The sequence below is a fragment of the Boleophthalmus pectinirostris genome, unplaced genomic scaffold (genome assembly GCF_026225935.1).
Source record: "Boleophthalmus pectinirostris isolate CB_2022bp ecotype Guang Dong unplaced genomic scaffold, ASM2622593v1 HiC_scaffold_8, whole genome shotgun sequence".
In the NCBI taxonomy this organism is placed as follows: domain Eukaryota; kingdom Metazoa; phylum Chordata; class Actinopteri; order Gobiiformes; family Gobiidae; genus Boleophthalmus; species Boleophthalmus pectinirostris.
The window spans coordinates 32,371,459-32,387,049 of NW_026571515.1; the positions used below are offsets into that span (position 1 = coordinate 32,371,459).

At 38.4% G+C, this 15,591-nt stretch overlaps 2 protein-coding genes across 3 annotated transcripts in view; one reads left to right on the forward strand and one right to left on the reverse strand.

The window, feature by feature from the left end:
• Positions 1-661: 661 nt before the first annotated feature.
• Positions 662-2,771, reverse strand: taf11 (TAF11 RNA polymerase II, TATA box binding protein (TBP)-associated factor). The gene is made up of 6 exons (XM_020929986.2): positions 2,520-2,771; positions 2,202-2,416; positions 1,885-2,108; positions 1,220-1,307; positions 1,032-1,128; positions 662-950 (listed from the first exon to the last, which is right to left on the reverse strand). The coding sequence occupies exons 2-6, from the start codon at positions 2,382-2,384 to the stop codon at positions 820-822; spliced, it is 723 nt and encodes a 240-aa protein (XP_020785645.1). The 5' UTR covers positions 2,385-2,416; positions 2,520-2,771; the 3' UTR covers positions 662-819.
• A 356-nt stretch (positions 2,772-3,127) lies between these two features.
• The window catches only part of LOC110164603 (ankyrin repeat and SAM domain-containing protein 1A), a 60,354-nt gene continuing 47,890 nt past the window's right edge, over positions 3,128-15,591 (forward strand). The window contains exons 1-4 of one of the 2 annotated variants that reach the window (XM_055165722.1): positions 3,128-3,628; positions 13,715-13,795; positions 13,924-14,080; positions 15,443-15,505. In XM_055165722.1, coding sequence (XP_055021697.1) covers positions 3,459-3,628; positions 13,715-13,795; positions 13,924-14,080; positions 15,443-15,505 — 471 coding nt within the window. In that variant the 5' untranslated portion in view covers positions 3,128-3,458. The remainder of the gene's footprint in view (positions 3,629-13,714; positions 13,796-13,923; positions 14,081-15,442; positions 15,506-15,591) is intronic. The other variant, XM_055165723.1, reaches the window with a different exon arrangement.

Below are 15,591 nucleotides of genomic sequence, written 5' to 3' on the forward strand. Positions count from 1 at the left end.
ATTGCCAAAAAATAATAATTTATTTTGTATTTTCAAGAGATACAGGTATAATTTGAGTTCTATACTGGATTTAACATGTAGCTACCTACTACCAGTCAAAATATTATGTAGCATTTCCCATTTATTCAATAAACTGGTGCTTTAGACTTCTTTTGCACACTAAGGCAGGCCAGGTTTTTACATGTTAACAATCAAAAGTGCAAAATGTCATACGAAAGCAAACTTGCCACCAGGGTGAAGATGCACTAACTGAACTGTATTGTGTAAGATAATGCCTTGTGGTTTTTTCCACTTGTGTGGTATAATTCACAAAATTTTGCACTTGTAAAATAACAAATGCAGAAAAATATTGTGAAATCTTCATATTTGATGCAAATGTTACAGACCGTGTGGACAGTATTTTAACAATTACGTGTGATTTTTACGTTTGCATTGTTTATTTCATGTGACAAAACATAATTGGTTCTGTGAACCAAAGGTACTAGGTGAATTTTCTTTTGGAAGATAAAATAAATATGTGTTGGAAAAAAAGTTGATTACTGTTTATTAATTATTTAACTTGGTAATGTATTAGTTATCAAAGTAGCCTCGACTGTTACAACTTTTAAAGTCAAACATAAATACATATACTTGAAATCATATTTTTAAAAACCCTCCCAAATAGGAAATACAAATGTGTTTTTTATTGTTGTTATACTTAAAACAAACTTATTTGTGCAATATGCAAACACATTTTTACAAGAACTGATCCATCGTAGAATGCTACTCATCATAAACACAATGAATAAACACTAGTACATGCCAATATTGTATTTTTCATCAATGAAAAATAATATTTTTATGCTTTGTGTTTGGAATCTGTTCACGACTTTTCAACCTCCTCACTGCCTCCCTCATGTGTTTGGGCTGCAGTGGTGGTGTGTCTCCCCACTTCTCACAGACGTCTAAAGCTGGGTGGGTAAATCACATAATGAATTACGCATTCATGTTGATTATATTTCTCATGTTGTTACTCTATCTTTAATGCTTACCTTCTTCAACAATTTCCCCAGCAAAAACCTTTGCTATACCGGACATGGCAATTACAACATTCTGGGATACAGATGATCCTGTTATAGACTGAATGAGCTGAACATGAAGACAAAGAAAATTGATTACTTTTATAATATTAGGAAACACAAGAACACAGGAAGATCTAAATTCAACTCTGAAGTTTTACCCTCTTAATGGCAGCTTTAGGGAAGGCAGATCGTCTGTACATTTCATAACGATTCAGTTGCTCCTCAGAAAAGGATGAAACTAAAACCCTAACACAAAACCCATGTTAATTTTAATACAAAATATTTTTGCACATATTGAGTTGACATGATTGACTTTCAGAAACAGGACCACGTATCCCTCCTCTAATTGCATGAGACAGAGCTCATCTTATTATCATATCATCAATCAATATATATCTTCATTGCATATTACTGCTGCAGGAAAATAGGAACATGCCATCAAAGATGCCATCTTGATCAAAACAAATGATACTATAACAATTTACAATAAACAAAAACTTTGTCAGCAGAGTAAAACCAAAAACTTTGCACAATAAGTGGCTCTGACTGTGGTTAAGAACAGTGCAGCATGTGGATAAGAGTAAATAGCAGGTAAAGTGACTTCAGTCTACAAAAAATGTAATATACTGAAATCAGTTTACCTGCAGTGTTGTGTTAGTTACTTTTTGTCTTTAAATCTTTATTGTATAATTTATCTTGATCTTGACTGCATCCCATTTCCCTGCTGTTCTTGACCCATGCATTGCAACACTGTAATGTCGACATTGTTTAACAAACAAAAGTTGTCCTTGCAAGTCAATCAATTATAACCTGGAAAACTTACTGCATCTTCTGAATCTCATCCTCGTCTACTTTGTGGCGCTTCTCCTTCTTCTTGTCTGGGCCTGGAGCAGTACCTGGAGCTGATCCTGTAACTGGACCAGGAGCAGGACCTGGAGCTGGGCCTGTAGAAGGGCCAGGAGCAGGACTGGGCTCTACCTTCAGTCTTTTAGAGGAAGGCTGACCAGAGGTGCTTTCATACTCTTCAGCAACAGCAGGAGCTGGTTCCTTGGGAGTAATGTTCACATGGTAAAACACAGATTTATCCTAATATTCATGGCATAAAAACACAAACACTACATTTAATGGAAAAACACCTACAGCTTTAACACTTGATTTAGGCTGCTCTGTAGACTCTAACTCTTTGATTTCTTCAACAGGCCTGGCTACTTCTTGGACATTTTCTTGCTGATAATCTGACTTTGGATGTTCCTCTTCCTTGAGTGAGGAGGTAGATATATTCTCAGGAGTCTCCTCCGGTTTTATTCTTGCCGGGTCTGCCATGATGGACAAAGCCCACAAAATCACTTGCCACACTGTAACATGCAAGGGATGAAATCAGACGACGATATGGAAAAAAATATTTATACGTTATTATTAACGCATATGATGTAGTACTTAAATCAAATCTGCACTTACCTTTTCTGTAGCCTGACGCTGACAACAGCTAGTTAACAATAATGAACTCACTTTCTGAAAGCTGGATTCAAATTCCACACGCAAGCTATCAAATAGTTATAATAGCTATCAAAAGGTTTGCACGTTAAACTCGGCTAAAACATTTTAATCTTATCTTGGCCTCATACTGTAGTCATGTTACGATTTTCGAAAATTGGTGTCCACGGCATTTTCCCTTTTGATTTCTTATGTTTACTTCCGCTTCCGGTTTCAAATAACTTTATTGATACTCAGAGGAAACACAAAGTCAACATAGTTTATTGTTCTTATCTTTTATTTTTTGTCATAGAAAAAATCGATTGGTCATAAAATGTGAACACTACAATAATATAAAACAAACTTATTGAAATAAAATACCCTTTCAAGTGTCCTGTTTTGACGGAGAAACTGCGGGGTTGATACCACAAAAGTTACTTTTTAAAAATTTTATAATAAAGGATAGTAAAACTGTTATAACACTAAGAAACAAAACCCATAAACCAAATGCCCAAATTAACCCAGTCGCCTCTACCACCTTTCCCCATGAAACGCCTGCAGGGCGGGGGAAGAGCAGAGCACGGTGAGAGCGCAGTGGGGTTTTGCGTTGGAGATGCAGAAAGAAAGGGTAGTTTCAAGGAAGTGACGGACCAAGCTCAGGGGGCCTGGTCAGAGGAAGTTTGTTCGTCCATGGTACTGGGCTGCCGACTGCCGTACGAAACTTTTCTCTTGTGGATACTAGCGGCACCGTGGATTGGTACAGGCGGCAGATAGAGCGGCGGAGAAGGGCGCTTTTTTCCTTTTGGTACAACCGAGGACGCAGCGAGAAAACGGGAATCATACAGGAATTTCACTAACCACAACCTAAACCCCTTCTTCCTGTCTCTTCCCCGCGCCTTTCTCTGATTTTGTCTGAGATCCGCGATGGGGAAGGAGCAGGAGCTACTCGAAGCGGCTCGCACGGGAAATCTTGCTGCCGTGGAAAAGCTTTTATCGGGGAAGAGGCAGTCGGCTGGCGCTAGCGGTGGATCTTCTGGCACCGGGGGAAGCGGCAACAGCGGCACCTCCTCTCACACGCTCTCTAGTCTGCTTAGGTAAGGCTCCACATTGGACATATGGAAGAAAGGGATGACTGGGAATAGACTAGGAAGCTGAGTCTTGGATGTTACTTGAAGGTTTACGTTTTCGTTTGCGTAAAGCTTGTGCGTCTTACCACTTGTGAACAGGTTAGCTAGTTCAATACAGCAATGCTTTCTTTGGGGCTTGACACTGTCCAACGTAGTGCTGCGTCTTTGTTAGCTTCTCCAGCCATGAGTTGCATAAAGTACATTAGCCCTGTGATGTATAAATAATCTCCACATGTAGTTCAGGTAACGGTAAATGACCAGTCTATGCAAGAATTCATTGGGAATAGATCAATACAGCCAGTGTCCTATCCAAGTCATTGAACAAATAGTGGTAGACTATGGTTTTGTTAAATAGGCCCATTGGTTGTGGTTTTATACTTGCACAGTTGCACACCACATCTAAGGTTTCAGTGGTTTGCTCAGTAGTTTCAGCCCCGAAAACACCTTAACTCATTCAAATTGTAGACCTGTCAGATGAGCTTTTCACACAGACAACAAAGAAAATTAATGTTAAGAATGTTTATATTTTAAATACATTATGGTTGTTTTGACCAACCATCAATAATATTTATAATACTACTTTGTAATGCCTTTTAAATTGTTGAATTCTTAATTGACATACAAAGGAGGAACCAAATGTTTGCCCACAAACATTGCCATAATAAGGCCTGTTTTTCTTCTGCCTCTTTGATACTATCTCTACTATTTATAAGAACAGTTACATGCACAACACCACTGCATCTGTCTGCAAGCTTCTGCAACAGAAATCCTGTATTATGGTATGGCCAATGCCATACCTCTTGCACTGAGGTGGTTACACAGTCATTGTCAAGTTATAGCCAACAAGGGCATATGATTAATGCATGTTGCTTTCCCCAGCCTGATTTTAATACTGATCACATGCAGATGCGCTGACTGTCAATCAAAACAGATTATTGCTCCCATGGGAACCGCACTCAAACCACCTCCATCTTGAAGAACAGAGTCGCTGTGATGCCCGGAGGTGAAGCATTCAACCATCACTGTGTGTTACTTAGTTCAGTCTGCCCAGTGTACTCAAGATAATTACATTAAACCTTCCTAATCGGAAATCCAATTCAGTAATGTCATGCAGTCACAGCTTGTCTCATCTATTGCTGCAGATCTGTTGGACTGACAGGCCCATTGTGTCATCTATTCTGACTTAGGCAATCAGTGTTTGGCAATGGCAGCTCAACTATAAATTAAATAGTAATGTGGTCAATTAGTTGGGCTTTGGCTTACATACCAAAGCAAAGATAATGTTGTAAGGTTGTTATTGTTTTGATTTATTTTGCTAATCTGAAAATCTAGATCATGGTGGCTTTATTTCAAGGCTCCACTGACTTAGTTGACTGCTGTGTGTTGCTACCAATAACATTTCTCATCCAGTGTTTGCAGTTGTGTTTTAATCCTGTCAGGGGAGATTGGTTTTGTGGGAAAAAAGTTTCTTTCACTTTCTCGTCTGCTCTTTGTCTAATAATAATGTATTGTATTTGTTGCACCCAAAACAGAGGGATATTAGTGAAACTGAAACAATCTAATGTTCAGATACACATGATTGGAACTATGCTATGAGCTATGACATAATATTCTGTAACATAGTATTGGCAATGCTGGATACTTAAACCAGACAAGGCAGTTCTGGTGTTTCCAGTCTAGTGCACAATTAAAGTCAGTATGATTAATTGTTTTAACTGATATCAGCATTCAGTGATTTCTAATTGTCAGTGATATTCATGGGTCTTTTTAATTGAGAATTCCATAGATAATTGTCTGTTAGACTTGCGAGGAAGAAAGTAAACTTTTTTCATGGCAAGAATTCTTGTTCAAAAAATATTACTGAAAGACATTTTTATTTTATAAATTTTTTAATCAGACAAAATAAAGACACAAATCTTGGTAGGAGCTATGCTCAATTGTAATATTGCATACAATGCTTATTTGCTTTAACAGTAACATTGACTGAACTGACATGACTGGCATGACAACTGAATATCTCATTTAACATATTGGCAGACATGGCAGGAGGAACAAGCAAAACAACACTGACCCCTTATCTGTGACTTGTGTTTTCAGAATCAGATGTCAGACTCCAACACAATATTTCAGCAGTCATGAAACCCTTTTATCAAGTTGACAGATTTAAGCTGTTTTCCAGAATACACAAAGCCCTCACTCATTACACTGCATTAAAAACCCTAATCTATTTGATAGTCCCAAGCCGTGTGGACTATGCTTCTCTGATAGACTTTTTTGCGTTGTTGCTCAGGAATGGGCTGCTTGTCAGAACTTGTGGTGTTTTTGTAACCAGCTTTGCTCCATGGAATGCCGGCGTTCCCAGGAGGATGCTTCAGCAGCGGTTGCTGAGGGACACATGGGACTGACCCCGGTTTGTTTAACACCACAGCCGCCCCTAAACATTTGCTACACAGCGCTCCATTAGCACTTCAGTGAGCTGGGCAGGGCCTGGACCCCTCTGAGCGGTCACGGTCAAACCCACACGGGGTCAGCTACAGTTGTTGTCACACCCACTCTGCATTGTTATTGTTTACACAGTTGGTCTTGGTTTTGCATACTGTATTTTCACTTAACCAGAAGTGGGGGGTAATAATGAGTTATGTCTACTCGGTTACATTTATTTTGATTACATTTTACTAAATAGGCCTGTCATGATAACAAATTTTGAAACATGGTATATTGTTATACACATCATGATAAACAATAATATAGAAACTACTTTATGACAATAAAAGAGCTGAAACAAATAAATAGCAGAATAAAGCAATAATTAGCCATTAAAGTTACTTAAGCAATCTTTTACAATTCAAATCTTATCATTTTACCACAAAAATAACAAAAACCTCCCCATTATTGCAAAGAAACTGTACACAAGATAAATAGTGTGTTCAAAAATATATTGTTCAAGCTTTCATGTATTGAATACTGTTATAGTAATTATCATGACAGGCTTATTACTGAATATATATCACAGTACTTTTATCTTCTCATTTCAATAATTATAGTATCCAAAATAGCTACTGTGGCTACTCAAGTTAAATGTCTGTTTTATAAATTAGATGATTTTATGGTTTTAATGTGTCCTGCACCTTACCTAAAATGGTGTTCTTTATTTTTGATCGTTTAGCTGGGAATACGAGAATTTGCTCAATCTATGATTTGTCTGTCTCATGTTACCAAAATGAAAAACAGTAAGCAGATGTTCCACATAGTTCTTCGATAGAATTATGTATTTTGTCTTTTGACTTTTACTTGAGCAGTTATTTGGATTTCTATCTTGAGTATTATTTTGTTTTGCAGTAAAAGTTCTCCTTCTTGAGTACCATGTCTGTTAGCCCACCTCTGATACCTCTGGTCCTGGTATTGCCAAAAGGGAGTTTAAGTACTTCCGGTTCTTGGTTTCTCCGAGCAGATGCAGATGTGATTGTTCCGGAGGTGGGGCCAGTGGAGCAGGGACAGTGTGGTCAGTTCACTGAGGGAAAATTAACAGAGGAATGCATGGAGCTCTGGACAGACGCACTGGGAGCTTAGATGGATGACTCCCCTCCCACATTCTCAGCCATTTTGTTTGTCTTTGTCAGGAGGAACCATACAGTTTGAGTGTGTGACAGTAGCCTAGATGACAAAAACAGGCAATTATGAATATATTCAAGTTATTGATGATTTAACATTGAATTAACTGGGGTTTTAGGAAATTATAGATTAATAAGAATTTGTTTTATTGTAAACTTTTAAAGATTGTTTATTGTGATTACTACCGTAGTTTTTATATTACCTTGTTTGTAAGTTTCAGTGTTTTGTTTTGTGTAATAGACTCAATAAGACTACGGACTATCTTGAACAGGCTGAGGCTGAGGGATTTTACACACATCTTGAACGGGACCACTAGCACAGCATTTCAAATATCTGCAGGCAGTAATAAAGACATGGTCACCATTTAATATTAGATTTTTATTTAATTTACTCAAAAATAGTTCCACACAAACCAGTTTTCTCTCTGTTCATTCTCTGAGTTGTTTTTGACCTTTGGCACTTTCAAAGTTGATAGTAGTAGTATTAGTAGTTCAACTAACTAACGTTTCAGTGTAGAATCTGTGTAATGCTAATGTAAAGTTCATTGTATAACAATGTTTACAGAAGATATCTCTCCAGTCTGAGTAATAACAGTTTAGGGCCTACATGGAATTCTTTGCATTCTTCCGCACCTGGCACCTGAGCTGAAGTAAAAACCAGAGGCACTGGCGTTTAACTGCTGACCTTTGACCTGTCGCAGGAGAGAGGAGTGGAAGCTGGGAAATCTGACACTGCCATGTTAGCATTCCCCGAGCATCTGAATTTGTGATGTTTTGCTCCGTACAATGTTTGGGACATGTGTTAGTGGAGCCGTAGACAGCAGGCAGAGCAGCTCTCAGTATGAATGATGAATTCCACATATGTGTACGCAGCAGGGTCACTCACGCTGACTAATGCTCTCTATCAATGTTCAACTACTGTCTGCATTTTTCTTTTGTTATTTGATAAAGGCTCCTAACAGGTATTGAGTATCAGGCCTTTTTCTTAATATGAAATTCAAGCATGAAATTTTAGTATCGTGGCAACACAAGTGTCTATTGAGTCATACCTGCTGACCTTTTTAAATCTTATCAGAGAAAAATTAAAAGTCCCCATTATTGCAAAGTAAAGGTTCAAGCGATAGATATTGAGCTAACCTAAAAACATTACATTAATAAAAAATACATATACATATATTTCATACAGCTGAACTGGACATCACCAAAGACACAAATAAACTTGGGAGGAAGAGCTTATGATAGGACCATATTAAACCCCTACATACTATTTAGTGACTAGTAATGTTGAGCTGTGTTTTCTGATCTGGGAGTTAAAATCTGGTTGCTTATAAATAAAAGGTTAGCTTAGCATCATTACAATTTGTGTACACTTTCTTTGGAAAATAACACATTGACTTTAGCTGTAAATGTGATTTTGACTTTTTAAGAAGCATTATTGAGTTTAGAAAATCCAATACGAATACTACTAGTACGAGAACTAGATACAAATCTGAAGAAGTACCAATACAAAAACAGTCGCATTCACAGGACAGCTTAATCAGAAGTTGTATAAGGTCTTCAGTGTAAACCAAACATTCTATTACTACAAAAGGAGTGTTTTTTAAATCTTTATTGAGGTAACATAATTAATATTGAGTCAATATCAAAATCGAGTTTGAAATAATCGTGACAACACTAAACAAACCTAAGTGACGTGTGTAATGGAAGTTGTTTGCATCAGTTGTGCCTCTTCTGCCTTAGAATAACAAAGGGACAAATGGAGCTGAGGCTGCTGAGGTGCTGCTCCCCTGTGGAGTCTGTTTGGAACTCTTTCTTTACAAAATCCTCTCACAACTAAAGGCCTGGGCCCCACCCGCAGGATCAGCCCCCTCCCGACCACCCCCTCCCATGTCATTATAGCTGATTTTCTAAAAGCTTAAATTTTTTGGGTTTAGTCTGATCAAATCCACTCTGCTGCTTTCACTGCTGAGGTGGTCACTTGTACAGATGTGTGCACGCTTTGGCTTTGTGCTGGCGTCTCTCTCTCTGTGTCTGGAGACCACCTGCTGGGCCTCACTGCTTTCTAAATGACAAACACACTGCAGAGCCTCAGCAGGCCTGCACAGGAAACAGATCAGCTCAATCATCATATAAAATACCAGTCTGCCCACCTCTCTGTGAGGGAAAAACTATACTTGGTCTGCCGCTTTAGCCTGACTAAGCATAGTGGCTAAGCAAATCACTATATCAACCGGCTTTATGCTCTCCTATGGGAGGGTGAAGAATGAAGAAATGCTCCAAAGTTTTTGTAACCAAACTAGACAACTAAACATTTCCATATTCACACATTCTGTCTGTCTGTTTACAGTAAAATGTTTTAATTTGTCTGACTTTATTTAGCACTTCCTCTGTTTAGGAGGACATGTTCTTGCTCTGGTCTCTGCAGCAGGGTGGCTGTGCAGCTCAGCTTTGTCCATTATAATGACTGCGTCCTGTGCTTGACGTGTGCCAGTCTGAGCTGGGCACAGTGCCCTGGACATGTCTAATCCTCAGAGTGGACACAGCTCCAACGCACCATTGCTGAATCTCTTTATATGACCCGGCTGTGCACCTGGAGGCTCCTCTGGCACATAAACATACACACACAGGGTTTTACTCACAGACACATTGTGTAATGGTCAAATAGTATTCTGCAATAGAAATACTGTTGTCAGACAAGAGTCTATATAAGGATGATGTTTAACAAAAAAGCAAACATGCCTGGCAATTTAAGAACATTTTTAAATCAATAAAAGGTTGTAAATCTTTCTTTCACTTATACTTTGTAATAACACTGTTACATTGTAGGTGAATGTTTCTAAAATATCAAAGATAAAAGACAGTTGTGTTCTCTGTCCCTCTCTCGTAGGCTAGGCTTTGTATGATAACAGCCCTCCAGAATCTTTCAAACTTCATGTTCATCCCCTGATATTCCCTCAGGGAAATTAAGGATTAGCACAGTCTTTCTAATAGGCATTCCTCCGTTCACATGAATGTGTCCCCTCCCAAACTAAATCCATGGTGCCCCTGCCCCACCACAGGCCCTAAGCTGCCCCTGCCACAGGGCTGTGGAGAGTAAGAGGATGAAGTCTGACTCATGCCCCTCTGTGCCACACTGCCAAAGACCTGAGAGGACGACCTGACACTCACTGACACAAGGATCACACCCAATTTAGGGGCAACACTACCGTGATAAGGGGCACTGCCCAATCCTGCGTAGGTGCAGAGACATCATAGATGTATGAACCCTGTGATTCATAACGCGTTGGCCTTCTCTTTGCTTCATGTTGTGGCCCCAAACAGAATTGCTTGATCATGGCAATCACTGCAATACATCACAGTTGTTATTTATGCATCTTACGCATTTGCCTGCATTTCCTCTGCTGTATGGTGATCGCCTGTGCCTGACTGAGGTCTCCACTTCTGCTAATGTTAATTTGTTTATGGGCTGTTGCTGCAAACCGTGCTGCCCCAGATTCACAGTTATGCAACATAGAGGTCTATGCTTTTATCTGCAAGATGCTGCCTAGTAGGGATAGACGAGCTGTCAAAAATTTTATATCATGGTTTCTTTTACGATTAGTATCTTTTTATATTGCCTTGATGAGGTTTCTAATGACATCTGCTTCTTCTGAAAGTTCACAATTCATTGCATTTGGTTAAATATACCTGTCACTCATGAGGACCATTGCTGATGCTGACCACAACCAAAAATCTGTGATTTACAATTGTAATTTTATCAACAAAGCATATTGCCCCAGGAATGAGATAACCATTAGATTTTTATCACTGTATCGCCCAGCCCTACTCTGCAGACCCTGTGAGGCGCTGGAGCCGCTCTAATTGTCACTTTCACATTTTTCCCTTTGCAGACTCACATTTATCAATCCTAAGTATTTCCTCCTACGTTTTCCCATTGCTGTACTTCCTGTTTGAACGCCCTGCTTTTGATCTGTCTGTATTTACAGCGGCCTGGCTAACATGAGAGTCTGCTTTGAGAATAGCCTGGGTCTGCGCGGTCTGGATCGGTCCTGCCTGTTGTCGACTCCATTGTTGTGTTGTCCGTGGAGCTCTGTGAGACACTTGTTTAATGCGACGCCTCTGACTGTGTAATTGTAGGCTGCTCCTCCACACTCTTTATGGGAGATGGATGTGGAGGGACACAAACAGAGATGGCTATTGCAAAACACAGCACCAAGAATGTGTCCAATGTTAGTGGAGTCTTTGTCTGCTACACCTTCAGTGATGACACTATATGGACATGCTGTTATATTGATTGTTTTCTCTCTTTTTTTTTTCTCACTCAGATGCAAGTCCAAATTATACTACATCTCAATTCACTATATCACCTGACTTGTGTGTATTTCGTTTGAAAATAGTCTCAAATGAAATGGTTAAGGATGAGAGAAGATCCTATGCCACAAGAATTCTCAAGATGAAAATGTCAGATTTTTTTTTTTTTAAGTGTTCCAGAAATAAAGATTTAAGATTTGTATACATAATTCAAAAATAAAATCCATTAATGATATCTATTTTTAATAAATATGGAAGTATTTGAATTAATGTATACAAAATTTGAAATTCTTGTCTTTTTCTTGTGGAATCAATCTCATGTCTCATCTCATTCAGTTATATTCCAATTCTATATTAAACAAAATGACACATATCTGGCTGTTTCTTTATATTACAACCTTTCTGAACATTTAACATGCCTGCATATTGTATTCAAATGCATTTGATGCTTTCATCTATGTTAGTTTCCTGACCTAGCCCTCATTCACTCCTATATAAAATTCTCCTTTAGATTTGGTTCACCAGTGCTGGGATTTCCTCAGCATGATTTATTTAGGCTGTGCTAAGCTTTTTCACATCTCAACATCGTCTAGCTGCTCCATCCTTCTAAACCCCCCTCCCTCTCCCTCTCTCCCTCCATCTCTCCTCTTTGACACATACGATGATGCTTTGCCAAAATGGAAACTACTGCAACCTGATTCTGGTCGGCACTCAGTATAAAAGCTGTCTTCCATTTCCTGCTACTCTTCTTGTGACTATCTTGTTGTTGTAGTTTAAACCTGAAGGACTGTCAGGGTTAAACATCAACTCGACAGCCTGAACTGAGCGGAGAGATGCTCTTCAGTGATGCTGCTGTCTCTGCCTCCCTTTTTATACCACTCTGAGTCTGTCCTGTGTCTGTCAGTGAATATATTTGTGTGAATGCTAAATATTTTTCAGTTTTCAGCTAGTATTTATAAAATGTTTGTATACTTGGTAAAAGCCTGAAAGGGTTGAAATTCAAGGTGGACACTGAGTCTTATATCAAATTACTGATAATTTTGTGAATGTTGTTTTGATCATTTTCAGAATTTGGTATTATATGTAAATCAGTAAGTTGCTGATCAAACATAAAAAGGGAACCTCATCTTGGAATTCATGTTTTTCTTTCATATTTGTCTAATACTCAAATCTTTATGGACAAAATATCGTCTGAATATCATTAGTAGGATACTGAGGTATTTACTCACTGCTGTTGTTGCTGTTGTTATTGACAATTAGCAGTAGTCTACATTTTCTCATATATTAAAATCCTGTTCTAGTCCTTAGTGTTTAGTGTTTCCAGGTTTAGTGTTGACTGCTTGCTTGACCCCTTGCTGTGGTTTGTGTTTCATAATTTGAATCGTATTTCATATTATACCATTAAACCAGCAGAAATAATGAGACTAATCCTTACTAAATCATTTTCAAATGTCTGTTCCACCATCTTGTTTTGGTGTTCCCTTTGACCGGTCTGCTTGGGTATAAGCAGAGATGGTTATCAGTGCAAAGCCATCACTCCCACAGTTTACGGACTTTACAAAGGGACTGGCTGTGTTTGTGTGAGGTGTGTTTTAAATAATGGCTGACCATGTCCAGCACTGTGGCTAAGGCCTAAGGGGATGTATAAAACCTGCTGAACCTGTAGTTTCAACCTCAACCAACATATTCTGATAGTCATATGATTATCTTGATGATCTTTTAGTTTCAAGTGAATTTTTAGTCTTCTCTTGAATGTTCAGCCTTCTTGTACTTAAAATGTAAAAGGACAGGTTAGCAAATGGCAAAGGTTCCAGTTGTTGAAGTACCATCATTTCATCCACGAATGACAAAATATCCTGTCTTAATCTGCATAAATTCTACTAATATTGTAGCTTTGATCAGTACAAACATGTTCAGAAATGTGTCTCATAATTTTTCCAGTTCATATTTCAGTCTTTTTGTCAATTCTTCTGGATGTGTTTAAAATGTAAACACTGAACAGATTCTTATTATTAAACCATAAATGTTAAATCTAATTGCAATTGTAATGCTTGTCAGAAAAATCGCAATACATCATTTTCCCAAATTATTCCGTGCTAACATACAAACAAAACATTTTTTTTCTCTACAGTATCTGGAGAGGCCCCAACGTGAACTGCGTTGACAGCACCGGCTACACTCCCCTGCACCACGCGGCTCTCAATGGACACAGGTAAATCACTGCTGTTGCATTCACTTAACTGACCTGCTGTCAACTGTCCCACTGGGAGCATGAAGCTATTGACGGTGCATTCATTATGGTGGTTTTTCTCAACCTCGTGTATTGATCCATGTGTACAGCGAGGTGGTGGAGGCTCTGCTTAGGAACGAAGCCCTGACCAACATCGCCGACAATAAGGGCTGCTACCCGCTGCACCTGGCCGCATGGAAGGGAGACCAGCAAATAGTACGGATGCTAATACACCAGGGACCCTCACACCCCAAGCTCAATGAACAGGTTTGGCTGGCTATTTCTATTTTGATTTGAATTTATACAGAGGTGCATTTATAAGTAAAGTGGGAAAGTAAATTTATTTCAGTAGTTCTAATCCAAAATGTTATGCTGTATACATGTTTCTATTTTAACGGACCTGTATTACACAACAATGGCTCTTGTGAAATTTAAGCCATGTTATAATATTGTTACTTCCTCAAAAACATACCTGGAGTTGTGTTTTGTTTCATTCACACATGTGTAATCCTATATTATTAGTCTGGCTAAGTATCCAAAAGTCAAGCTCTGTTCCACCTTGCAATATCATGTAGTGGTAGTTTTCAAGTGAATTGCTACCTTTTACATTTAGTTAAGTAGAGATTGGTGATTCCAGGGCTGAAATTATCTAACTGATTCGAGTGAAGTTTAAAAACAGAGTGGACCACCTCCTGTACTGAGTGTTTTTTGTTTGTGTGCTAAACATGTGTGAATGAAACAGAACACAACTCCTGGTATGTTTTTGATGTGGAAAAGACATTATAACATAGATCAGAAAATAGCATAATAAGTGCTCTTTAATACAATTTGCGGAGTGTAAATGTCACTTATTGCCTCTACTCATAAAAAAAACTATAATTATGACAACAGTCCAGAAGTATAATTTGTTTTACCAAATCTTTGGTCACTTTGTTTGTAGCCTGTGGAGGCAAAAGTTAAGACTACTTTGGGGCACTACAGTCGCATCTATAGAAGGCAAACACAGATTTATTTAGTTTAAGGCATAACATTTTTGCTGGATTTTTATGAACTGCAATCATAAGATATGTGACCTGTACATTCTCTTTGATGAATTATAATTGCTACTGGGAACTACTGAAATACATTCACTTTCACTTTACTTTTATTTTTTGAGACATAATTAGTGAAATGATGTGATTACAATGCTTTCCAGTGAAATCTCTTGAAAAAAATAAATTTTATATCAAATAGTCGTTTGGCATGGCATGTCCGCACCACGTGATATGTCTCATTTTAACATTAGCATCATGTCTGTTTATGTATAACCTGATGTGCTTTTGCATAGCTAGACTTGTGCCTGCTCCTTTAACCATTTTAACCACATGTTTGATATTATTTCCTATTGCACAGAGCAGCATAATCAGAGATATGACTCACTGTGAGTGTTAGATAATCATATCTGAAAGAATCAAGCAATGGAAGACATCATAATTACATTTATGAACTAATTTTTATATAGTTTCTTTTCCTCATGACTTGTGTACATTAACTTGTTTTTCCTCCATTTTAGTTTGACCTATCTGTGATCACCATTTGTTTGTTTATTGCTTGTTTTCAACTCGAATCATGCGCCTGTGTCTTCCTCAGAGCTGTGTAGACCAAAAAGAGTTCAAGCGCTGTGGGCCCTTTGACCCCTATATTAATGCCAAGGTGTGTACCCAGTGCTACGCAAACAACCCTATGCTTTTCCACTGCTCCTCCTGCTTTGGGCTGCTGTGGCTTTGCTGTGCTTTGGT

What these genes read in the sequence shown, in the direction of transcription:
- taf11 (XM_020929986.2), bottom strand. Translation starts at nt 2,384, where the DNA reads ATGGCAGACCCGGCAAGAATAAAACCGGAGGAGACTCCTGAGAATATA. An exon ending in GATGAGATTCAGAAGATGCA is followed by an intron (nt 1,308 to 1,884) that starts GTAAGTTTTCCA and finishes GTTTTGTGTTAG; the next exon opens with GGTTTTAGTTTCATCCTTTT. An exon ending in CTAAAGCTGCCATTAAGAGG is followed by an intron (nt 1,129 to 1,219) that starts GTAAAACTTCAG and finishes CTTCATGTTCAG; the next exon opens with CTCATTCAGTCTATAACAGG.